The 26,692-nt window shown below is 36.8% G+C and overlaps 1 protein-coding gene and 2 long non-coding RNA genes across 3 annotated transcripts; 2 read left to right on the forward strand and 1 right to left on the reverse strand.

Moving 5' to 3' along the window:
- Positions 1–1,350: 1,350 nt before the first annotated feature.
- LOC115928550 (NACHT, LRR and PYD domains-containing protein 3-like) lies at positions 1,351–9,243 on the reverse strand. The gene is made up of 5 exons (XM_030995853.1): positions 9,134–9,243; positions 7,460–7,728; positions 6,477–6,509; positions 4,881–6,044; positions 1,351–1,541 (listed from the first exon to the last, which is right to left on the reverse strand). The coding sequence occupies exons 1-5, from the start codon at positions 9,184–9,186 to the stop codon at positions 1,351–1,353; spliced, it is 1,710 nt and encodes a 569-aa protein (XP_030851713.1). The 5' UTR covers positions 9,187–9,243.
- An 8,065-nt stretch (positions 9,244–17,308) lies between these two features.
- LOC115928885 lies at positions 17,309–21,298 on the forward strand. Its single transcript, XR_004066269.1, has 3 exons — positions 17,309–17,525; positions 20,576–20,691; positions 20,970–21,298. It is a non-coding gene; the product is annotated as an uncharacterized LOC115928885 (long non-coding RNA).
- Positions 21,299–22,460: 1,162 nt separating this feature from the next.
- On the forward strand, positions 22,461–23,840 carry LOC115928863. The gene is made up of 2 exons (XR_004066259.1): positions 22,461–23,409; positions 23,454–23,840. It is a non-coding gene; the product is annotated as an uncharacterized LOC115928863 (long non-coding RNA).
- Positions 23,841–26,692: the final 2,852 nt, after the last annotated feature.

Consider the following 26,692-nt stretch of genomic DNA (forward strand, 5'->3'; position numbering starts at 1 on the left):
AATGTAGAATCCAGTTTTGAGAAAAAGTCATGTCCTATAGAGAATACACGCAAAATGTGAAAAATTGACATGCCTCCTTTAATCGCAAAAATACGCCATGATACCATTGTCAAAATGAAATATCGTGGTGACTGGATTTGTAGAGAATATTCTCAGGTAGAACATATCAAAATTTGAAAGAAAATTAATCAATATTTACAGAGATACAATCAATTATCTAAAAATCTGCTGACGTCATAATATGCAAATTGAAATTTAGAGTTCGGAGGCCATTATGATGACGTCATGAGTTAATTGAGGGTCAAATGAGACATGAAATCATATCTCCAACTCATAATCTATTTAAATATGAAAGAAATTGGGGGGTATCTATCCATTCTGAAGAGTTAAAATGAATTTTGTATAGGCATGTTTTTGCCTATGTATGGTGGATACAGATAGCGCAGGTCGGCGCGTGCGTTCAACTTTGACAGCCGCTAATTGCGTTATTACTGGTCGGAAAATGGTAAACAAGGTATCAAAATGCTTGGAAAAATGTAATAAATATGATAACAGAAAAAATTTGGCGATTCTATGTTGCAAAATGCCAGGACGCGCGGATACGCGCGGAAATTTTTAAAGGAAAATTTTAAAGGAATCGGAGCATTATAAAATTTTGATGCGCGCGTACGTGCGCGTCGAGGTGCGCGCGCGAAATTTGTTAACATTTTTAGTTGACCTTTGACCTGAAATTGATGTATACCAAATATGGTTCATTTTTTATGACTCATTTTTGAGATACGATAATGACCTGATTTTTACAAAATGGCGCCTGGATGACGTCACAATGACCTAGTGACCTTGAAAAAGTTGATTTGACTTGAAATCATAGGGCTTGATGACTGACAGAAATACAAAGGAAATTGACCATGTCGATTTCGAGTAAACGTGTACACAAAAAAGTGTACGGAAGAAATAAAAATAAAGAATAAAGAAATAAAGAAAGAAATAAAGAAAGAAAATTCTAACGAAATCAATAGGTGATCTGTCATCGACAGACCACCTAATAAACGATAATCTTTTAAATGGATATCACCATAACTAGAGAATTAACACATTATTCTTACTTTTCGTTTTGTGTATAACAAAAATGAATTTTCCCGGAAAGCTTCAGAGCGAGTCCAACATCAATAACTAAAGTTACTGCACTATTTTATAGTCACCTTATTTGTCAAAATGCGGACAATAATAGTTGTTGTAAAGCATGACCAACTAAGACATGGTAAGAATGTCTGGAGAGGGCCGTTGGTATATATTTTTAAGGGGGAAATGATGTCCTACAACTCCCCCCCCCCCCCATTCAGATAATCCTCAGTCCGCCTCATTCATACTCTCTGTGATGATTCTCCATACCTTTGACGTTTTGACTTTACTCTCCAGGGTGCCATAGCAGTCGTCATGGAGCGCTGTGCCACTGAGTTCCAATGCTGTTAATGCTGTAGATGAGCAGATGACATCTGCTAGGTCACGGGAAACTGTCGGACCACATGATCTTCCACTTACTATTAGAGTTTCCTATGAATAAAATAAAATGTGTCAAACAACTTTTGTATGTCTAATTGTATTTGCGAAAGAAAAAAAATATCATCATTTTATTTGAGTGTCTTTAAAGTAAAGACTGAAGGAATTATATCCATTGATTTCCTCATACATTAATTTCTTCCATAAAAATGCCGTATACAATTTCAGACTTTCGTTGACGATTAGCCAGGCATCAAGTCTTTCGTCTTCTTTGTGCATGGCTCATCGTCAACGAAATGAAGTTAAGTCTTTTGTCGACTCTGTTTGTTGCTATGGCAGACAGCCAGTGAAAATGAACTCGTTTAATCAAATTATGGAAAAACAAGCATTACTTTAAACAAACAGAACTATGTTATTCCTAGCTCATTTTTGCTGATTGAGGTATCATATGAAAGGGCAGAAATTGAACTTTCTAGAAATGTATTTTTTTCTTTAAATTTAAGATACCGCCCCAAAAATCACTTTTTGGTTTTCCTCTCTTCAAATTGTTTTTAATCACTCATGCGTGAAATATGCATTATATGAGTTGCATCAAATGAAAGAGGATCTAAGGTTTACAAATATGTGTCATTTATTAATTATAATTGCGATTGAGTTATGATAAAACATCGATAATTCTCGGTTTCGTTTTTTTCTGTGACGCACTTTATATAACCAAAATAATATGTTTATGGCAAAATGACTTTCAAAGGAAATAAATCCCGGAAAAAGGATAATTGATACATGTAATAAAATATGATATTTTATTGTATTTTGTTACAATATGTCTTTTTGTAAAAGATGTGGCATTTTTGAGAAATAATTGTTCAAATCTCACCATTCTTATCTTATCCACGATGAAGAAATATCCGAACTCACTGTGCGCTGACATATTGTCGTTGATTTGTAGTGACTTTTGTTTTGCAAATATGTATTGTCCGACCACTTTCGCCTTTTCTTTTTAAGTAGTTATTATATTATTTGTTGTTCATAGTTTTTGTATGATATATACATGAATTATTTATACTAGCAGATTTTACCCGTAACAAATTGACCTTTCATCAAAGAAATGATCCGGGAATGATCAAAGGTATGAATGGGCAATTGAAATTAAGCTTTTTATCAAAGGGGTATCAAAAGGGTACCTATTATCAGGGGAGGGGGGGGGGGTATCCACAAAACAAAACAAATGTGTACCTTAATTAGCGACACAATTGGCATCCAGTACTTGTAGACTTCACTGTCATCAGACACTATTGAGTGGCTGACCGACATCTTTTTTCTTTGGTAATTACATACAACAAATGAGCTGTAACAGGTACCTTATGAGCAATTGTCTACATCAATAACCCATACTTGTAATGGCCAAAATTAAATTGATTGAATCATTGTGCAGCACAAAACGTACGACCATTAGGTAAAAGGGTCTGAAAATCAGAGTATTACTTAGGTGATTAAAATCAAGTGTCCAGATACACAACCTGTCAAATACATCTTTTTCGATTGAGTGAGATTTTAAAACCAATTTGAACCGTGTCGGTTAATTTGCCTACGACCCTCAAACAAAGTCATGACACACATTTTATACACAAAATCAAAAATAATTAGTAACGCAAAATACATTGCAAAATCTCTGAACTGGTTGGTTCGTTTGCCAAACATGTCAAAATATAATCATGTAATTTAATTCCTCTCAGATATTAGAGCCCGGACAAGTATTGCATGTAGGCATTTACACTCGTGTGATTCCGAAGCAACTTTCCAAAGGACTATAAATTAAGCCTAATCTCCATGCAGAGATTCGGTAAGAGCTAAGAGCTCAATCTGGGCTTGCCGTAGCCTTTAAACAAGGCCACATGTCTGATAAACGCCGAGCGACTAAAAAGAGACTAATCGCGAAAACCCGAGTGAACGACAGAGCGAGTAGCGCATCTAAGTAGCCTTTAGTAAACCAGGTTGGATTTCTTATGTTAACCTTTGTTTCCGACTGGAATTCTCTACCGAAATGGTAGCGTCCAATCAGCGAACGTATCCTTGCACGACGTCAGCATATCACACATACACACACACACAGTAAACCCTACGTAGTACGAACATGGACCTACTATGAACTAAGAATAACGTACGGGCTAAGACCTACATGGAACGAAAACGAGTTGGACTGGTTCATTTTATGTACATGGAAAGTCCAATTATCTCACTTATGTTTGTTAGCATAAGTCATCAACTGCTTACTATTTTATTGTAATTCTGCATGTAAAATAGATTTGAATGTGATGTATTGTATCTATCATTAATATGTTCATCTCATAAGCAAAACTTATTTATGTCTTTTACATTTTCTTACATGTTTTGATAATGAACGAATCACAACAAAGCCAACTGGGAGATGGCCGTTCTGATTGGTCAATGAATCCAAAGTAATGAATAATTCATGCAGAGCAGTAAAACATAGATTGCAAAAGGCCTCATGGCTACCGCCATTCGATCGCGCGTTCACCACGGTCTCTAGATTCATCTCAGCCGCTGATTGGGGTGGAAAATAGCCAGAGTCACGAGGTCTTGTCAAAAGGCTACCCAACGGAAAAAATAAGACGCTGCCCGCTCACGTGACGACCCGTAGTGACTGTTTGTGGAGCACGTAGCTGCATGCATTACAGTCATATCATGCAAAGATCGAATCCCCGCGTGTGCGCTGATCCTCATTGCACAATGTGCGTACAAAGCATTCCTATTCCCTGTTGGATCATCGAATAGAAACTTACGTATTTCAAATTTAGAACCCTCAAATAGACAAAATATTTTAAAATAAACCTGTTCATGGCAATCTGGAGGTTTTAAAACTGGGAATGGGCGAAATTCCGACTCGATTGAGCGGAAGACCACACTTTACATTACTCTTTCAGCCTGGTGGCATTTTTGCCGCAACTATTCAAATCTCACCATTGTTAACTTTTCCATGATGAAAAGGTATCCTGACACAGTGTGCGCTGACATCATGTCATCGATTTTTAGTGACTTTTGTTCTGCAAAGAGGTGCTGTCCAACCACTTTTGTTGTGTCTTCATCATACGCTTCAAAGGTGACATCTACTAGAATACGTCTATAATGTCCAATTCTAATTAGCCTGCTAGTGACATCAGTAGCGACGTTCTTCGTTTGAGATACAGTAAAGTATAGAAGGTAACGAAACTCTTCTGCTCTCTGAATCACCACATTTATCGCCTTTTCATACTGCTCATGATCAGACTCAAAAAGAGAGGCAAGATACATACCGGCTAGGTATTCCTGGAACAACTTATGAGGGAAGAATACGCTCGAGGTCACAGGATTTGTCTCACTCAGACGCCTTTCCTGTCTTGGCACTATAAGAATGTCTCGACTCAGTACTCCTATCCTACAACATGCCTCCATTGCTTCATTATATCCGCTGAAATCATTTTCGGTATACATCAGCCTTTTTTCTAAAACTCCAGAGTAAGAAATTTTTCCAATTTGTGATAGGTAATTTTTCATCTCCTTTTTTGTAAGGATTTTATCGTTAGGGTTCTGGTGCTGTTTTGTCAAGTAGTGGTCTGTGAGGGAAATTATTATCGCAGTGAACAGCTGGGAGAACGTTTTAAGTTTCCGAATTATATTTCGTTTGTCGGCATCAGAAGTCCGCCATAAGATACAAAGCATCGCTATGTAAAGTGGGAATGGAGCCATATTTTCTTGAATCTGGTCATTGCTTTCTATATACTTTATCAATTCATATCCTGCCGGGTCATCCTGAAAATATTTAGTGATATAAATCGAAATGTTTTCTTTATCAAACCCAGCTATGGCTAGAAATGCAAATGTTTGCATCATAATTTCATGGGATTTGAATGGAAATGCTCTCCACGGGCGTGTTGTCACCATGACTCTACATTCCACAAACTTCTCTGACCGAAGAATCTTGGCGATATCTGAACTCTCTTTAAGGATATCCCCTTCATACTCGTCTAGTCCGTCAAATATGATAAACACTTTTGTAGGGGCAGACAGTATGTATTTATCGATCTGGCGCGGTTGAACCGTGTTGCTATCTGACAGATATGTCTTTGCTATTTCTCCTACAGTCTGACCTTCCTTGGTGTTTCGAAAAGGAATAACCAAAACCCAGTCGAACTCTTCAAACTCCTTAGTTCTTTCCGCCCAGTCCCATGCCATCTTGGAACAGAATGTTGTTTTACCTGCTCCTCCGTCGCCTTCCACCATGAGACGTTTTGGAAATACTCCATTGACTTTTGTTGTAAGTAGTTCGGCGTAGTCTAAGGGCGTCTTCCCAGTAGTGGTTCCCATTTCGTTTTTTAGCAGAACTAAATTCGTGTAAATCCTTTCGAACTCTAAAATAGATTTGAAGTCAAGTGGATCCGTCTTGATCTTGCATAACCGTGTTCGGTAGAAAGTTTTGAAATCCTGAGCACATTGATCTACCTGTTCTTTTGTAAGTGGTTGTGTTTCGTCTTCTACTGTTGATTCTGAGTAGATAATTTACACAGATAAAAACAAAATGTTATTGAAAAATTTCTAGCAAACTTATCCTATTTTATGATGGTTTTAGTATCTAGTGTTCTACTGGTAGGACAAAAAAGGAAAATTCGAAATGCCAATTTTCAGAGTGAACTCTGCTTTTCGCTATTTCACGTGATACCCAATTACATAAATAGACACCTGTATATTCAGCTATTAAATACAAATGAAACACCAGTTGAGTTCTCTGTCTTTTTCTGAGAAACCGAAAAAGTTTCACCATGAATTTAATTATATCCGATCTGAGACGAATTATAGTGGAGCAAACTATAATTACCAAGACACTGTCAACATATGAAATTAATGTAACCCAACACGTTTGAGTTGTTAGATATTGAAACTGACATGTTTAATACCTTAACAAAGTAATACTTGCTTACCAGTTGGAGCTGCTTTTTGCGGGAGATAGCCACCTGTTGGAAAAATTAGTACAGTCGTGTGATTTTTTTTTCTTCTCAAATGAACTATTTGTTATATGTCGTCCATGAACAATCTTCATAATAATTCAGTGAATACTTTTTCCCCCATATATTTTAGGAAAATATATGTAATGGGAACAAAATTTTATGCTAAATCATTTTGGCTAGTGGTATACAGAATTGTTCCGTAAACATAATACATACAGCAATGCTTCTATATACCACTATTAACAGGAAGCCATACACTTTGGGTATTTTCGAGCGTAAGTATTACCGTTATATAAATAATGTTATCCCACTTTCCTTTTTACCTTAAACATGATCTTAGTTCTTTCTTTTTTTACCAAGATTAAAATGTTCTTTATGTTCCAAATCAGTAAAAGAATTTTGCAATTTTAGGAATGCATAAAAAGTAAGATATTAAATCTTGTTGTTTCTGGGAAATTATTTAGAATTTGTTAACATAGATTCAATGAACATTAATCATATATCATTTTGTTTCGGCCTACATACCAACAGCTCGATTATGAAGCCACATAATCTATATCTTGTTTCGAACAACATAGTGAAAACAACTTTTCCTTGACCTTTCTATAAAGCACCAATTGGTCAATCGTATGATTCACGGTTAAATGCGATATATTACGATAAATAGGAATTTAAAGAATGAAGTGAAATTCATAGGTAGTTGTGCCTTCATTAGGTTTTTGAATTTTTTACTTTTCTTTAGGATTGGTGGAAGAAGACACGTGCTGTGTTTAATTTTTGCCTTTTGTCTTACAACAGTTATTTTCAAAAAATTGTCAGTTAATATAGTCGGTCAGCCCCCAAGGAAATGACAGTAATGCATGAATAATGAACACAAAATAATGTTATGACATAGAATAATATTAAATGCCAAGAAAAGGTCTCTAAGGTGCATTTCAAATCAACAATACGTTTACCTTTGGACATTTTGTCACCGAATGCATCCAGGTTAACACCACGGAGCGCCGTAGCTATACCTTGACGACAATCTGTGCCATCCCTCTGTCTGTCCTTCCACTTAAAGAATACCGCATTCAGTGATCTTGTGAAATCTAAGAGATGTCTGTCAAGAATGGTTTGGCTCTGATTGTACGATACACCAAGTGCAATGCACAAATCTGTGTATTTTGATGAAGGTACATCGTACGCCAGGTTTACTAGTTCTTGTTCTTGAATATTCGCTGCTCTGTGTAAATTAAAAAAAATTGGGAAGATAACCTAAATTTGTTCTTGTGTGACTACTGATCTGTTTAAACAAGAACCCGGAAACGTTAAGTACTCTTGAAAAATAAACATACATGTATGGAAGAATGAACATAATTATGAAGCAGTATATCTAAGCGTTATATTCACCTTCGAGTATTAAGAGGCCTAACTAGTGTTAGCGAATGGTTTCACTCTGCTATCAATAGTTACTTTGATATAGAAGTGGGAAAGATTCTGGAACCTAGAATGATCTTTTCCACCAGTCCAAGTAGGATCCATTTGGGTCTTTTATTGCCGATATTTTCTACCTTTCAGTGTTCCATTCTTAACGAATTTTCGAATTTATACGACAACTTGGCATATGGTCGAAAGACAAAATAATTGTCTCCCGGCTGTATTCTAAGGACAATAATGATAATAATATTGATGTATTTATATAGAGCAGTTTCATGTTTATTTGCGGTTACAGTTATGTTATTAACAGAAGAGATGAGCTTTAACACATTTTCTGAAGGCATTGAAAGATACCTCTTTTCCCTTTCCTTTTTCATCGATGATCATATGTTTGACGTTATGTTTTGATTGGATCTAGTAGAATATAAAGAATACATTTTCATTCGATGAGATTTAAAAAAAATGAGATTCCGTAGTGGATGGACGTTTGTTTTGTGGTAAATTACCAAGAGGATTCTAGGACAATTAACCCTTGGACAATCATCCCCCCGGCCAATTGCCAGAGGGACAATTACCCCCCGAAAAATGACCCCCCTCCGATGACAACCACCCCGAGAACAATTACCCACCGGAAAATTACCCCCTTGGACAACCTCCCCCCCCCCCCCCCCAAGACAATTCCACCCCCACCCCGAAGACAATTCCCCCCGGAAAAAAAATTATACTTTGATTAAAACCAACTTATTATCAGGGTAGACTTCAACTTTAATGAACAGGGGGAGGGGGGGGGGGGGGTAATTTTCGGGAGGGTGGGGGGGGGGGGGGGTAATTGTCCATGGGGGGGGGGGGGGTAATTGTCCATGGGGGGGTAATGTCCTAGGGGTAAATTTTATTTTCCGGGGGTATTTGTCCTCGGGAGTGGTTGTCCTTGGGGGTAATTTTTTCGGGGGGTGGGGGTTATTGTTCGTGAGGGGTATTTTTTCGGGAGGTGTAATTTTCTAGGGGTGATTGTCCTTGTCCAGGGGGTAATTGTCCTGATACGCACCAGAGAAAAGGAAACATAATAAATCGTATGACGACTGAAGTACTGCGCTTCCCCCCACCCCAACTCTCCCCCCCCCCCCAACCCCCCAAAAATAATAATAATAATTTAAAAAAAAAAAAATAAAAATATATATATATATATATATATATAGGAGCAAGATGTTTACCCATCGAATGGACCTGGATTTTGCTCTACATCTCCAGCCTTTACCAGGATCATCTCAGGGAGGCAGGTGCTCTCTTGCACGACAGGATCATCAGTGGTTCCTGTCAGGCTGATTGGAATCTGACTCGAAACACTGAGTTTTCCCTCTGATAATACCTATACAAATTCGTGGAAAGGCTGAATGAATCTACAACGAATGTGTGCACATAATTACCTCAATCATAACTAAAGGAACTAAATATGATAAAGACAACGAAATATCATAGATATTTTGAAGTAGAAAACGACAGTTTGTTTGATCTGATACAATTTCTCAGTACTAGAATATAAAGTGTAGAGGTTGAGAATTGTATACATGCGTTTCTACATATTATTTATTTGCCTACATACATGTACATGTATATGGTTCGGCCTAAAGGGATACATATGTTTTTGTTATTTAAAAACAATTATTTGTACACCCACCTATATCTCAAGACTGTTGAATGAAATCCGAGTTGAAAAATATTACCGCGTGAAAATAGATACGTACCTTTTGGGTTCCGGATCGTATGATATATTCTGCCTGCGCAGTGTTCACTTTCATGGTTTGATTGTTGTTCTCTTCAGGAGTTCTAGATGGAGTGTAACCCTCTTTAATAGCAGACATAGTTGTAGTGTTGCTGTCTATGATAGTAGATTCATTTGTTGCGTTGTTGCCTCTGATTGGAGATTCAGTTGGAGTGTTGGGTTCTTTGTTGGTAGATTCAGATGAAGTGTTGTTTCCCTCAATGGTAGATTGAGTTGGAGTGTTGCTGTTTTTTATGGTACATTCAGTTGTAGAGTTGCTGCCTTTATTGACAGATTTAGCTGTATAGTTGTTCTTTTTGATGGTAGATTCAGTTGGAGAGTTGTTGTCTTTGATAGCAGATTTGACTGGGGTGTTGCTGCCTTTGATGGTAGATTCAGTTGAAGAGTTGTATTCTTGTATGGTAGACTCAGTTGTAGTGGTGTTCCCTTTGGTTTTAGATTTAGTTGCAGTGTTTTTGCGTTTAGTGATCTTTCTCTTTGATATTTTTCTCTTTGATAATTCATCTTTGATGGTAGAGAAGGTGCTGCTCTCTTTTATAGTTGATTCAGTTACAGAGTTCTTGTACTTGATGGAAGCTTTAGTTGTAGTGTTCATGTTTTGGATTAGAGATTCAGTTAATGTGATGTTGTATTCGATCGCAGATTCAGTTGAAACGCTTTTGTTGTTGATGGTAGATCCCATTGTAGAGTTGTGCTCTTTGATGTGAGATTCGGTTGCGATAATTTTTTCTTTGACGGTTTTAATCCTTGACATCTTTCTCTTTGATGATTTGTCTTTCATTGTAGAGGGAGTGCTGCTTTCTTTGATGGCAGATCCATTTGGAGAGTTTTTTTCTTTGATGGTGGATCTAGTTTGGGCGTTGTTATCTTTAGTAATGTTCGATTCAGTTGGAGAGTTGTTCGCTTTGATGGTAGTTTCAGTTATATTGCTGTTCGATTTGTGGGTAGATTCAGTTGCAGTCTTTTTCTCTTTGGTTGTTTTTCTCTTTAATGTTATTCTCTTTGACGGTTTGTCTGTCATGGTAGAGGAAGCGTCGATATGACATTCTTTGGGAGCGATGTTGTCTTTGACTGAAGATTCAGGTAGAGTGCTGATCTCTCTAATGTTAAATTCAGTTGTAGTATTTTTTTCTTTGATGGTTCTTCTCTTTGATTTATTTGTCTTTGATTGTTTAATTTCTAATGGTCCATCTCTGGTAATGGAGGGAGTGTTGATCTCTTTGATGGTAACATTCGTTGGAATGTTGTTGCATTCTTGGGCAGATTCAGTTGGAGTGTTGTTCTCTTTGATGGTAGATTCAGTGAAAGTGTTGTTTTCTTTGATGGTAGATTCAGTTGAAGTGTTTTTCACTTTAGTGTTAGATTCAGCTTTTCCTTTCTCATCCCTAATTAGCACCAGATTATCTTGCAAGTTCGCATTGTTTTTGATTACGTATGACAAAACAAAGTAGGCCAAACTGCTGCACACGATTATTATTATGAGAAATATACTCCACTTTAGAAAGGAACTGTAACTCGCTAGCAAATTTGAAAAATCAAACACGAAAAAGAAGATCAATGATAACAACAAAGAGAACAACGACAGCAACAGGGTGAAGAAGAAAGGGAATGTATATTCATCTCCAATTGTAGATTCACTTCTACTGCTCTCCTCTTTGTGAGTATCATTTTTGGTTTCGTTATAAATGCTATTAGATTCATTTAGGGCATCGTCCACTTTCACACTCAAGTCGTTCGGCCTGGACTCGCATTCATCTTCTGATTTTTCCTTCTTTTCAAGGAGCCTCTTTTGCAATAACTTGAGTCGCCGGATTCTCTCCTTCAATAACTTTAATTTTCGCTCTCTTATGACGTACTCCCTGACCGAATGTACGTATCTTCCTATCCTCACTCGCCATTCACTAAGTGAAACGGGCATGATGGATTCGTCTGGAATTCAAGCTTCTGCTGAAGTTGTATTTTGTCACCTAAAGACAATAAAAGAGATATAAAATACGAGTTGAACTTATCAAATTGTTTTTAATGAACGAATGAACAGTGCATGTCCTTTTCTCCCGTACATTACCAACCGTATCAGTTTAGTATATCTGATGAATGTATCAAGATGATAGCCCTACTAGCTCTTGAATAAGATGAAATTGCAATTAAAATTATATATGCACATATAATTCAACTTCCAGTTATGAAATTGTATATACATATATATATATATATACACTGTTGGTCATAATGGTGGAATTTTTTTTTTTACCCCAATTTATGGGATGATTTTGACAATGATTTATTCATAATAGATCTAGATAATAGTATACATTCTCAGATTGTATTGAATAATAATTTGTAAATGTTTGTTTTTCGTGACTGCTAAAACATGTGTGTGCTACTATGCTAATCAACTAGGGAACCTACTTCCTTAAGTCATAACTGAGAGTAATGAGGATTAATGCCTCACAAAAGGGCACTAATATAGCTGATCGACACGGTTTTTATTCTGGGGCCTCACAGTTACGAGGCCATTGCTTAGTCACTGAATCATGACTGTACGCTAAGTACCATTTTCCCCAAATTCTTCCAAACAGGTTCTTTTGCAATGTAATTGCAAAACCAGAACTAAAATTCATCTTGACGGTAGTATATTGGTATTCGTAGTCGACTTACATGCGGCCTCATTTACACATGATAGTATACAAATATTGACTGCTCATGAGGATGATGATAGAAGGGTCGGTATGAACACCACCGAGGGAGTGATAATTTCTACACCATCCGAATACAGAGCAGTCCATATTGTTTTTTATATACCTCATCCTTTTCATTGATTCATGAATAGGTCTAGCTGTAGATCTAGCTTTAACGATGATGAAAGAAGTCCTACTTCAAGAGTCTATTTGCTCCTCACAGTAACATATTTACAGTCTTTCGAAGTTCAAAACAGTTTCAAATATCCGACGCTAAAAGAAATCAAACATACGGAAATCCACTCAATACAGGTACTGCAGTAGTGTGGTGCAGTTACTGCGGCTCAGCGTAAATTGCAAGGCGTGAGCGCCCTGACACCTGGGGAGTTGCCCGTTGGAGGCATTTGAAATCCCGTACACTCTGTGTGCGATGTGTGCAAAAGTCGCGGAGGGGTTACGCGTTTTATCACAGGGTTTTGGCATTCTATTATTTGACCTTGGATCAATTGATAGAACGCCAAAACCCTTTGACGCAATGATAGATCGAGATGCGCCTTGCCATGGGATAAAGTTTTGACCAATCAATGAATTAAGATCTACGTATGAGGTATATAATAGTTGATAAATAACGGAATTATCAAAAATATATGTAGATTTCATTTTTCGTTATGGCTGATAAAGAACATCAAATAAATGAAGGCTAAATATCATTTCGTGTAATCCCACATCGTTTCTGAGTGATGTTATAGTTATAAGTCAAGTTCTATTAGTCCCTTGGTATCATGTTAAAATCATGAGGTAAAATAATTATAAGAATAACTAATTATCCTGAAGAAGAAGTAATCTCATATGTAAATTTAATGTTCTACGAGCCATCAAAGTCTAGGTGTTTTTTGTGTTGGTGGTTAAGATGGGAGGGGAATGGGTAGGGTAAAAAGACAATTCTATTTTTGTTTATGCCTGATAAAGAATATGAAAATAAATGTTAAATTCATTTCGAGCAATCGCGCGTCGTTTCTGATTGATGGGTGAAGTTTGCGTAAGATATATATCCCTCCATATCATGTTAAATCACGGTATAACAAAAATAAAAGCTGAAAGTTTTCACCAAACTTGTCATGCTTGTGTAAGTAGTCCCATATATTACTTTCGATGCGCAGTGGAATGGAATTACATGACCACTACTCAAATTCATCTTGAAGACGTACTTTGTGATTTATAGTCATTCTAGTTTATTGCAAGCAAAGTGTGTGTGTAAGGGTGTTTGAGCCCCCTCATTCTTTCAACCCCTCGAGAGAGAGAGAGAGAGAGAGAGAGAGAGAAAGGCTTCTCTTGATTGCCGCCTTATTTCCATATTTCCATCCCGCCTCAACTGACAACAAGTCTGTGGTTCATTGGCTGCTAGTAGTTGATGAAAAACATAACTATCAAAAATATATAGAGATTATATTTGCGTTATGCCTGATAAAGAATATCAAAATAAATGTAAATATCATGTCGTGCAATCCCGCGTCGTTTCTGAGTGACCTTTGTAGTTTGCGTAAGATAAATGAGGAAATGCAGTACATCCCTTGGTAGCATGTTAAAATTGTGAGTTGAAAGCGTTATGACCATAACTTATTTTTCTGTAGAAGAAGTTACCTCTCTTTATACATGTATCAAACACAAATAAAATGAGATCCATACTGGAATACGTAAAGGTGATGTTCAGCAAGTCACCCAAATCTTTGTTTTGCTTATTAGAGCTTGAGGATTTGGGGAGGCAAAAGAAATCATGCGAAATGTTCTGAATCTTCTTTCGATATTCATGAAGGTAGTTCTATTGAAACCATTATCAAGCCTTAATAGAGGCAAGATTACTCACTGTATAATACACTAATTGCAACCAAAACAAATTGTTAACATGCTGTACAAATCTTTACAAAAATGCTCACATGTTGGGTAGTAGAGTTGCCAATGTTTATTTAGTGTGAGCTAGGATCTGTAATATAAAGCTTAAAAGGATTGCGAAATCCGGCGTTTTGAGAGCGTTAAGATCTGAACGGAATAGTTAGGGTAAGGGTACTTTTTGTTGTTCGTTTTAACTGAGTCTTGAGAGCGAACAGCTATAGACGGCATAGGTGTTGGTCTTAAAATCATGATTAATTATAATCTTAAGTCATCAATTTTATCTGTAATTTCCATCTTAAAACATAATGGATATGTAGTTAGTGTAGGCCAGGGGCCTTGCAAAAAGCAATTTTGGAACTGACAATGCCACCATGGCTTCAAATAACAAGTAATATTTTACATCAATGAATAAATGATCTTTCTACTCGCTTCCAGATTTGTTTTCAAAGTTTCAACTAGCCTGAATCACAAACATTCCATCCCTGCCTCAACTAATAAATTTACGCCCAAAGGATGACAGTAATTAATGAGTAACAGAGTATTAAGATTCTGTTTGCATTAAATTTATTTTTTAACATGAAAATAATGATAATAATAATAATAATAATAATAATAATAATAATAATAATAATGATAATAATAGTTATAATAATAAAATGGTGCTACATATCATTTCGTCCAAATGCGCGTCATTTCGGAGTCATCTTTATAGTTTGCGTATGATTAGTCAAGTTCTGCATCCCTGCCTAGCATGATAAATTTATGAGTCAATAGCATTACTATTTACCTAGCTATCACCTGAATACTTCACGACCCTCTCTCATGACAGTTTGTACCAGAGGGTCCTAAAGCTGGCGTCCTATCATTGACTATCTCTTCTTAATTTTGAAGGAATTCCCAAACTTAAAAAAAATACAGGCCTTTTAGAACGAGGTCAAGCATATTCTTAAAATTAATCTTGCTTTGAAATATGTACATTAATAAATAGTCATACTGTGGCTTGAAATTATTATCTCAATCTCAATAATTATTGTATATGTATCATACAATCTTAGGTAATTATGCATATCACATGTGACAGGGAAATACTACAGATAACGTTAAAAATTCGATGATATCAAAATTCTCTTGCGTGTCGCGTTTGTGTACCTAAATAAATGTCGACCCATTTGCCTTGAAGCAATTTAACTGTTGCTTTCATTTTTTTAACCCCAGTATGTGTCAGTAAAGTATACTATATCTTGTGCCAGAAATTCATTCCGACTAGGCCCTGTTACATTTACAAAGCCGCGATAATTTTTCCCAATCCTTTAAACTGGGACCTCAAAGAACTCTCGGATTTTTGCTGCAATATAAAGTCCGCGGTCTTTAGCAAGTTGTGCGTATGATCATGTCTTTTTGCCGCCCAAAATGCTGGTCCCTCGTAGCGCGCGGAAGAACAAATCCGTTGTCTCTGTGGTCTGCAAGCGAACTTTTACCTCGTAGAAGAACGAAACAAACAAAAACGAAGATTTTCGCGCGGAATTCACACTCCTATAACTCCTCATCAGCAGGGTTTGTTCAAGGTCCATAATTCCATAATTCCTTCCCGCCACAACTGACAAGTCTTTGTCCATTGGGTTATAGTAGTTGATGAATAACAGGATTATCAACAATGTATGAAGATTCTATTTGAGTTATATTAACAAATGTAAATATCATTTCGTAAAATCCCGCGTCGGGTCTGAGTCGGGTCTGAGTGAACTTTATAGTTTGCGTAAGATAAGTAAGGAAATTCAGTACATCCCTTGGTATCATGTTAACATCGCGAGTTGAAAGCGTTTTTACCATAATTTGTTTTTCTTTAGAAGTTACCTCTCTTTATACATGTATCAAACACATGAGAGAGAGAAAAGAAAATTAGATCCATACTGGAATACGTAAATGTGGTGTTCTGCAAGCCACCCAAATCTTTGTTTTGCTTATTAGAGGTTGAGGGTTTGGAGGGCAAAAGAAATCATTCGAAATGTTCTGAATCTTCTTTCTAAATTCACGAAGCTAGTTCTCATTGAAACCATTATCATGCCCTAATAGAGGCAAGATTACTTACTGTAATACACTAATTGCAACCAAAACAAAATTTAATATGCTGTACAAATCTTAATAAAAATGATCACATGTTGGGTAGTAGAGTTGCCAATGTTTATTTAGTGTGAGCTAGGTATGAGGCGCCGTTTGTAAAACAATTATATAGACAAATTATATGTTATATAATCATTATTTAACAAATAATAACCATTATTTACATATAATGCAAGAAAATGTACATTTTTATTTGTATATAATTCTTAACACATTTTTATTATTTATAAATAATGACAAAGAACGTTTCATTATTTATATATAATTGCCACTATTTATAAATAATTAAAATTCACACTTTCATTATTTATATATAATAAAAAGCGTATTTCAATTATATAATATATAATGAAAAGCACATTTCCATTATATAATATATAATGAAAAGCCATTTCCATTATATAATATATAATGAAAAGCGTATTTCCATTATATAATATATAATGAAACGCACATTTCCATTATATAATATATAATGAAAAGCGTATTTCCATTATATAATATATAATGAAAAGCACATTTCCATTATATAATATATAATGAAAAGCGTGATCCATTATATAATATATAATGAAAAGCACATTCCATTATATAATATATAATGAAAAGCACATTTCAATTATATAATATATAATGAGAGGCGTATTTCCATTATATAATATATAATGAAAAGCACATTTCCATTATATAATATATAATGAACAGCGCATTTCCATTATATAATATATAATGAAAAGCGCATTTCCATTATATATTAAATAACGATTGTGTATGCAAATGTCAATGGTTGGTAACGCCCATAATATGAATATTCATGAGCTTGACTGATATTATTATCCTCTATTCCAGGCACCTTTCCATTTCGTGTTCTTTGTGCATTCTTATCAGAAATCCTACGTTCGGTAAATAAGTCTCTGTATCACCATTCTCCTTCTTATTTGTATGCAGATTTGGTTATAATGATTGATAACTGTAATCATCCTCATTATTTTAATAAGAAATTTTTCTATCTGTGATGGAAGTTTTTATGTACGATTGCCTGATCTGAAGACAAGACTTTCGCTGCATGCATATTTAATGTATGACGTCACCCACACAGAGTGAGAGCTCGAAGTTTTCTTTGAAAGTTTGATGGTGAGTACAGCTGTAATTACGTTCAAATCTCGTAAATTGAATCATATTTATAAACATATCTGCTGTAGATATGAATCTGCTGATATGTCTGTACATTATGAAGTGGTTTAAGATGAATTTAGGAGTAATCTACACTCGAACTTTTGATTCGTTATTTATCGTCGTGAGAAATATTGCAGCTCGATTGCCATCGTCACTCCTTGATCCTTGGCCCAAACTTTCGGGCGAGACCCTCTCTGAAAATTAGATACGAGTATAGGGTCTATAGGCAGATCACTTCACTAGCGCTAGCTGCATCAATGATACAAGCTTTTTGTTACTTTTAGGTCCAACTGTTGAAAAACTACTTTCATAGTTGGGTCAGAAGAAAGTTAATAGCTAACATTATATACCTCACTTAAGAAATCCAGCCATCTGATTGGTCGAATTGCATTCATAAACTTCAACTGTTCCTGTAAAATTCTCGGTAACCATGCATAAAACATTTCAATATTTTTAATAACCATGGTTATTAAAACAGTTGGTCAGCCTCCATGGTTACCCCATAGGTTTACATGTTAAAAAATGGTTTGAGCGATGGAGGATGCCGTATGTGTGCGAAGGATTGGTCGGTAATTTCAATACAATTGAATCTCGATCGATCTTACCAGGGATATATATCCCTGATCTTACCGACAATTTTATCTTGCATTGTTGACATGAAGACGAAAATAAACTTCCAAAAACAAAAAAACAACATCTGCCGATAGATCTTGATCTAAGTTCGTGCCAATATGCATTGCAAAAGTAAAAGAAGAGTCCGTATATGGAGCTTTTGCGAAGCATTCATCACACGCGAAGCCGGTTTCAATCCATTTTAATGTATATATTGGAGAAAACTGCCAAGCATGTTAACGGCGGGCCATAGCCGAGTGGTCTAAGCGTTGGTTTTCGGTACACCTCTTGTTGTACGCAAGGGTTCGAATCCCGTCTTCGACGAAATGATAAATATTTTTCATTTTTCATTTTTTAGTCTATTTTTTTTCGGCATATAAAAGTATTAATGACTGCTTTAATATTCGAGAAATAGTTGTTTTCATACGCTCTCGGGAAGGTTACAATTGGGCTATTCCCCTCGGCAAGCCTCGGGGAATAGCACAATTCTAACCTTCCCTTGAGCGTAATAAAACAACTATTTCTCTCAAAGCAGTCATTAATACTATACTAAAAAGCATGGTCACAGTTGACATGAACAAGCGCCAAAATTTAGACCAGATACCGAGATAGACGAGTACGAGAGTAGAAAATTTGAGGCCTAACAAAGTTCGGCCTACAGACCAGTAATTAATTGGACTACCTGTGAACAGGCGTGGATCCAGGATTTCTTAGGGGGGGGGGGGCCCCAATTTGAAAAGAATCTGCACCACCCCACTCTTACATGCAGGTTCCGCTAAACGTTTCTCTAAGTAGGTGAGGGTGGGGGGGGGGGGGGAGGTATTTACGATCAAGTAGAGCGTTGTGAAATTGGCGTGGTGTCTAAGGGCAAAGAACGTGCGGGGGTCAAGGGGTGGAACCCCCAGAAGCTCAGGGGTATAGGCATTTAATTGCGGTCAGATGAGCATATTACTATTAGCATACCTTATTTGTGACACTGGCAGGACACTAATTGGCGTCACTATTCTTTCTTTCTTTATGAATTTGCCATTGTCCCACAAACGCATTAAAAAGTATAATTTATTAAACTTTGAGGAAAAATCTCAGAAAATTATGTCATTTCAGCAACATTTGTAAATCACCGGTAATCACCGGTATCGAATTTAGAAATAAACCACGTTTGAATTATATTTGGGGGGCATCTGTCAACCCCCCCCCCCCCTAAGTCCCCTTCCCCATCAGTACGCCAGTGCCCCCCCCCTGATCTACACGTAACTGATCTCCCCTACCTTTCTTCTTTCTCTTTTTTTCTTTCCCTTTCTCTCCTATTTCCCTTTCCTTTCCCTTCCTACTCTCTGTTTTAGGTTTGCTAGGGGGAAGCAAGGGCCTTTTGGCCCCCCCCCCTCCCCGATCCACACATTGTTGGCGGGATTAATCGCAACTGTTCTCCCCTTCTTATCACCCTTTTCTTTTCTTCTTCCTCTTTTTTGTTTCCTTTTAGCTCTCCTCTATCCCTTTCCCTTCCTTCTCCTTTTTTTTTGGGGGGGGGGGGGGGGGAGGGAGGAGGAGGCAAGGGCCTTTGGCCCCCCCCCTCAAACTACAACTTGTTGGCGGGAAAATTGCAACTGATTTCTCCCTTCTTTTCTTCTACCTCTTTTTCCTTCTCTTTATCCCCTCTTTACTTTTTTTCTTTCCCTTTCCTTCCTTCTCTTTTATTTTTTGATGGGGGGAGGGGGAGAGGTTACAGCTGGGAGGCAAGGCCCTTTCGGCCCCCCGATCTCCTTTTCCCTATTTTCTTCTTTCTTTCCCTTTCTCTCCTTTTTCCCTTCTTTTCCTTCTCTCTCTCTCTCTTTTTTTTTTTTTTTTTGCGGATGGGGTGGGGGGGGGGGGGGGGCCAAGGCCCGCTCGGCCGCGCCTGTCTGTGAATGTGATACTCGTAGTCGTACAGAGTCTTGTAGCTATCTAACAAATTAAAACACGATCCCCCCCAAAACAAAATATTCAGTCTAGACTACATTGTATACAGGCGTACGTATAGTGGTGCCTGTGTGTTTCTTAAACTCTTTGTTGGCTTAGCCTAATTTGCCTCTGCTCTAGGCTCTATCTTTGAATTTTTGTTTGCTGTAAACACGATTAAGTTTTCTCTGTCATATATAGATCTAGGTCCATACCTTTTTTGCGTTTTTTCAATTTGATAAAATGAACAGTTACGAGACATGCATCTAGATCATCTAGAGACTGTAGATCAACTAGATCTGGATGAAGGATGAAGGATGAAGGAGGGCTTTTTTGGTAAAGAGAAAATCCAAATTAAAATAGAACAGTTAATTCTGCAAATGCTCATCAATGTTTAAATGATCATGCTCATTTCCTTTTATTCTAAGAATTGAATTCCCCCCCCCCCCTCTCTTTTACAGGAAAATGTACAGAGACACTTGTCGCAGTTAATGCATGCAGTACCAAATGCTTGCTTTCTTGGAGTATGTGCTTGAAACAAGAATGTCCTGGAGAAAACAGACCACCACAAGAGAAGGTAAACATATTTACTTTTGATCTAACTTGATCTGTTTATTTTTTTTCAAGTAAAACAACATTTTGAAATGAGTGAGGTCAAGGCCAAGCTGGAGGGGATGCGAAGGGCTGGTTTGAGAAGTATGTATTAATGGGATGGCTATGTATGATTCCACATGAAAAAATTTGAGGCCTAGGCCTACAATGTACATGCAAGACATTTTTATGTTACAACAGAGATACATGTATGAAGTAGGTATCAATGTTTTACTTTCATTCTCTTCTCTTTTCATTCAACAGACATACATGTACAGTATGGACTATGAAGTTCTACTTAGCCTCTTCAATGAGCTGCTGGAGCTGCGACTGGGTATCAAAACCTTGGTATTATAAACTTCATAACCAGTGGCGGAGATATGTTGTTAGCCAGGGGGGAGGGGTCAGTGCCCCCCCCCCCCCCCCACTTTTTCAAGTACCCCCAGTATGCCCCTTTTATGGCCTTTTCACATAGGTAAAGTGCCATATTACTTTGACAAGTTCCCCTATAAATTTGTAAAATTGCCCCTTCCCCATTTCACCTCTGATAAGTGCCCCTTATCCTTCGACAAGTTCCCATTATTCTATGCAATAAGTGTTCATTTTCCATTCTCATAACTGCCCTTTTTAATCTCTAGTAAGTGCCCCTTTTCAACTACGAGAAATGCCCCTTTTCACTTTTGATAAGTGCCCCCTCCATCTCCTGATTAGTGCTCTTTTCATCTCTGATGAGTGTCCCATTTTGTCTCTAATAACTGCCACTTTTATTTGACACGCCCCCTTTTCCTTCCTAATAAATGCTCTTTTTTCTGATCATAAGTACCCCTTACCCTTCTCATAATTACCCCTTTTCATCTCTCATAAGTGCCTTGTTTACTTTAACATGTGCCTCTTTTCCTTTTTAATAAGAGCCACTTCCCCGTTTTCAGAATAGCCCCCTTTCACCTCCAATAAATGCCCCTATTAAAATCTGATCTGCACCTCCCTTTTTGTCTCGCCTACAAGCAAAAAGTGAGACATAGGCGCTGCTTTTCCGGTGACGGCGACGGCGTCAACATCAAAAACTTAACCTAAGGTTAAGTTTTTGAATTTTTGATATAATTTTCAAAGTTTAAGTTTTTAGTCAATGAAACTTAGACTATAGGGTTATCAAGTATTCCCAATCACGTGAGAATTCCCATTCTCATAAGTGCCTTTTTTCATTCCTGGTGAGTGCCTCTTTCTGTAGGTCTAAGAAGTGCCCCATTTTCACCTCTGATAATTACCCTTTTTACATGACACATGCTCCTTTTCCCCTTATCCCTTTAGTGTCCCCTTTTCCTCTCATCATTAAACGCGCCCCTAATTTCAAGCGACTAGAGTAACTTCCCCCAAAGCTCGCTCGCATTTATAGATGATATAATTACGTTACTTATTAAAGGGCTTTTCAGTCTTCCATTGTGAGAATGTGCTTATAACCCCATCAGGATTGGGTTTTTCCCTCTTAATAAGATGCAATTTTTTGTACTGCAATATCTTGTATAATAATAATAATAATAACCTAGACTTATATAGCGCATTTCATCTTCGAAGAAAATAGCAATGCGCTTTACAATATTACAATATTAATACAACAAAATTACACATAACAACTAATTCATGAACTAAAGATATATATGTATGGTGTATAAAGAGAAACAAATGTTGAAATCGTCCCTGATAATGTAATCACAATGTAGGGGTATATACCATTGTCTAAAAAATTGATATTTTCGCTTTGAGATTCCCTTTTTTTCCAGAAAGTGCCTATTTTGTTGGTGCCCCCCCCCCACTTTGGAAGACGCTCCGCCACTCCTGGGGGGACACATCAGTCAAAATCGCGCACAGGGGGGGGGGGGGGGTTGAGGGGTAATGTGCCCCCCTCCGAAGCTGAATTTTTGAACCTGGATTTTGTCAAACTCCCAATAGATAAATATCATTCACAATTCTCTTCAAGCAGTACGTGTAACTTCACCTTGCAAGCAGTATGTTTAATTTTTTAATCACCTTATATATTAGGCCCTGTATTTCAGCTCAAATTGTTTAGTGATTGTGGACAGGCGAAGCAGGAAAATAGAAAATTTGGCCTTCATACACACAACCACACCAGTGATACCATGAAACAGAAACACTATTACAATGATTACCGGTACTGAAACATAGTTTTCAAACTACCGAGGAGAGGTAACCAGGAACCAAGGTATAATACAATGATACAATTTTACCCATGTTGTAGTAGTACATGGTAGTAGTATGGATATCCCGCCTCTTCTTTTATGCACATCCTTTCCACTGCTATCGCAAGTTTTAAAAAAAGGGCCCAATGTCTGCATAACTAAGCAAGGTAGGAGTTCATTAAAAACATGATGTAAAACATTAAGTATATCACACTAAAGCATCTCAATCTGACAGCACGATGTGGAGAAAAGTTAATGGTGTAGATAAATACACAACAAATATGTTCATCGGCAGTCTAAGTCAAGCAATCATTTATAAAACTGAGGCTTTGCCAAGGCATCCATTTTAAGTATGTGTCTATAGGGCAAATAAGATGTAGTCAAGTACTCAAGTTACCACCTGTCAGCCAAGATCAAACTTTTGGAATATAAGAGTTTTGGGAAGGGGTCATCTTTTATCAATTTCTGTTTATTGATAATAATTATAACATTTGGGAATGGGCCTATGAGTATGATTTATATATTGTATAAAACAAGCAACTGTTAATAAAAGGTCTGATATACCTTGGTGCGTGTGTGGACCACGGAGTAACCATCACACTAAAGGATGTTATATACTATTGTACAGTATTATTGTTTCTCTGGAAAAAATTGCAGTCATTGAGTCATAGGTATTTTTTTTTTTTTAAGAAATGTTTTTATAATGTGTTTTATAATGAAGGGTGCAGGTCATGATACAATACATTCCCTGGAGAAAAAAATAGTGCTCAGATTTAGCCTAAGTATGCTTTGTTGAATTTTTAAAGAAAAAAGTAATCTACAAATGGAAGTAGCAGATGAGGTCATTTGTGCTTAATATTTGACCATCAATGTTATAATCTGTAAACATATTAGTTTGTTGTAATAAAATGAATAAATTAAACATGTTTATTATCTTATATACAGTATTCCCTTCATATCTTTTCTTTTTAGTGTGCATATATGGTTGGATAAATAGAATCATATGTGGAAAAAATCTGGAAACAGAAGGTGAGAGTTCAGAGAGAGAGAGAGAGAGCAAAAGAGAAAGGAAAGGAAATGAGAGAACTGTTTAATGGTGAGAGATGTTGATGTCGTGAAAATGAAAAATTTATAATGCAGTGAGACAGCGAGAGAGAGAGAATTTTTTTAAAAAAATCCATCTTATAAATGCATTAATCGCCTCGCCGCAATCTCTGCATCGTCATAGGGACAACCCCCCCCCCCCTTAGCAAAAAGCTAGATCCGCCCCCCCCCCCCCCCCTGATAGGCCCTGACAATGAAATCTGGAGAACATACAGTTTCACAAGGGCTGGACTACTCGGTCTCGTGGATCAAATAAAGAAATAATGGAAGTTATTATAAAAGTATGTTTTTCTCTCTTGTTATGATAATTGGAGAAAAAAACCCTGTTAATTAGATTATATTAGTTTTAGCTTCAACTGTTTGATATTAATATGCATGTGGGCACAAATAGCAGCAACTGCGGTAAGTGATATCTACGGTATTCCTTGAGCTGCGGTAAATGATTTTATTGTATATGCCACTTACTGGTTTTCCATAGACCTGTGCACAAATGTTATCATATAATGCTATTTAAAAAAAAATTCAATAGGATGGTGTACAAATCGAATATATTATGCCATTCTTTCCACTTAACTTCATGTTATTCAATATCCGAGTCATTCAAACAATACAGGCAAACATTCCCTGATGTCATTAAGTTTACATCAATCTATCTTGCTTCTCTCCTTATAAACAAGCCATCTTCATTGGAATTCACATCCTGAATTCCAATGAAGATAGACACCTCTCTTGCATTGTACATGAAATATCCATTCACTGATCTCCGCACGAAGTACCCTCAATTTTACGCACAGAAAGCTCACACTAACCCGTAACCAAAACCACCCTGAAATGATGACAATATTCAAAAGATCAATTTATTTGTAATCAAGTGTGGATTTTAATTCATTTGATCCCTTGATAGTCTGGGTTCGGTATACCGAAACAGGGGAGGGAGCAGCTTGTGGCGTGGAACCATAAGGACCAACGAGGTTCTTTTGGGACATAGTTTATATAAAATTACCAAGCTGAAACCTACCCTAATACCAGTCACATAAATCAATGCTCAACTGAGTATTTGTTGCGTTTTCCTCAATCATGACTTGTTGAGTTTTGTGCAGAAGTGCTACAATCCATTGTTTGAGAATGTATATAGCGAGTAGTCCAAATCTGGAGGGTCGCAAACTCCTTCTTAACCTCCATTGTTACATCTTGATTCCTGAAGAGCCTTGTGATTTGAGATGAACTTGGGAGAAGTTCCCACGTCGTTTTGGAGGCACACGCTCCTTGTGCTGACTGCTCCTCTTCAGCAACTACTACAGACAAGTCCACTTGTATCTTTGTAACCAATTCCAATAAGCCAGCTGTTATTAATTGAAAGAAGAAAAAAAAATCCAATATTGTTACAAGCACTTTAAGATCTAAAGCTGACATCACAAGTATATTTCTTTTTCTTCTTTCTTGTTGTTTTTCTTCTTCTAGTAATCTTTAAAGGGCTATTAGTTTTATATAAATTCACTGTTTGCTCAACAGGAGTACATTCCTTATTTTCTGTGCCAACGAGAGATCCCAGATTAAAATATTACTTCTCATTATGGTCTGAAATGAAATACCATATTGCCAAACATGTATTTTATTACTAATATACTACATGTCTGAGTAAAAGATCTAATCAAACATTCCGACCATTGTTTTAAAGACCGTCAATACTACTGGGCCAGAAGGGATTAGACCACCCAGCCAGGTCACTGACAGGTGGCTATCTCATCAACTGAGCTCTCAACTAACATAAGAGAGGATCATGGGGGACCAACAGACACCGATTGGGGAAGTTTTCTATATAGAGAGAGCAAGTAGGACAGTGGGGCTTTAAGAATAGCAATTAGCATTCATAGAAATGGCATAGAATTTACATCCTTAAACTTTAAGCTTTGAAAACCTCGTTTTGATTTGAGTGTAACTTTTGAGTTATTAACAACCAAAAGTTTCCAGTGATTTGTTTTTGTTTCACTTTTAGTACACAAACATATTTTTCTTTATCACACTTGCAGGATATAATCATATAAGATAATTTGATGTTGTACTGCTAGCCTGCCCCCCCCCCCCTCCCCCTCTATTATACGAGTGTGAAAAAAAATACAATTCTTTGTAGCCTTTCTTGATAACTAATCAAAATTTTGAACTTCAGTTACTGTTGTTTAAAGAATATATTATGAAAGTGAGATGGATTGCAGGTGGCAAGGGTGTATTGGTTGAGAATTGCAGGTAATAATTCATGCTCTACTATGAGCCAACTTACTTCACACACTATCATCTTGCAGCAGGGTAAGGTTTTTACAGAAATTTTAGAACTTGCAATGGGATGTACTTAAATATCAACTTTGTACAATAGCAGTATGTAGACAGGAATTTAGGATAACCTGACTTTGGGTCTGCCAATGCTTAACACAAGCTTTATTTCATCAAGATATGGTTATTGCTCAAGTTGTGATAGGGTTTTAGATTAGCTTTAGGGTTAATATTACGTTTAGCTATGGATCCAGGATTAAGATTAAGAATTCATTTTGTGTTACAACATAACCACTAAACAATAGAGCAGGTCGTAAAAATCAGATACACGTTTCACAAACTGGGGGTCAGCGTATTTTTAGTTTACTAATACAAAGGAAGATTTTTAAACTGCCAATGATGAGTATCAATACATACAGC

The sequence above is a fragment of the Strongylocentrotus purpuratus genome, unplaced genomic scaffold, assembly GCF_000002235.5.
Source record: "Strongylocentrotus purpuratus isolate Spur 01 unplaced genomic scaffold, Spur_5.0 spur5_scaffold_3, whole genome shotgun sequence".
Classification (NCBI taxonomy): domain Eukaryota; kingdom Metazoa; phylum Echinodermata; class Echinoidea; order Camarodonta; family Strongylocentrotidae; genus Strongylocentrotus; species Strongylocentrotus purpuratus.

What these genes read in the sequence shown, in the direction of transcription:
- LOC115928550 (XM_030995853.1), bottom strand. Translation starts at nt 9,186, where the DNA reads ATGATCCTGGTAAAGGCTGGAGATGTAGAGCAAAATCCAGGTCCATTC. An exon ending in CGGTGACAAAATGTCCAAAG is followed by an intron (nt 6,510 to 7,459) that starts GTAAACGTATTG and finishes TTTTTCCAACAG; the next exon opens with GTGGCTATCTCCCGCAAAAA. An exon ending in GCAAAAAGCAGCTCCAACTG is followed by an intron (nt 6,045 to 6,476) that starts GTAAGCAAGTAT and finishes TTATCTACTCAG; the next exon opens with AATCAACAGTAGAAGACGAA.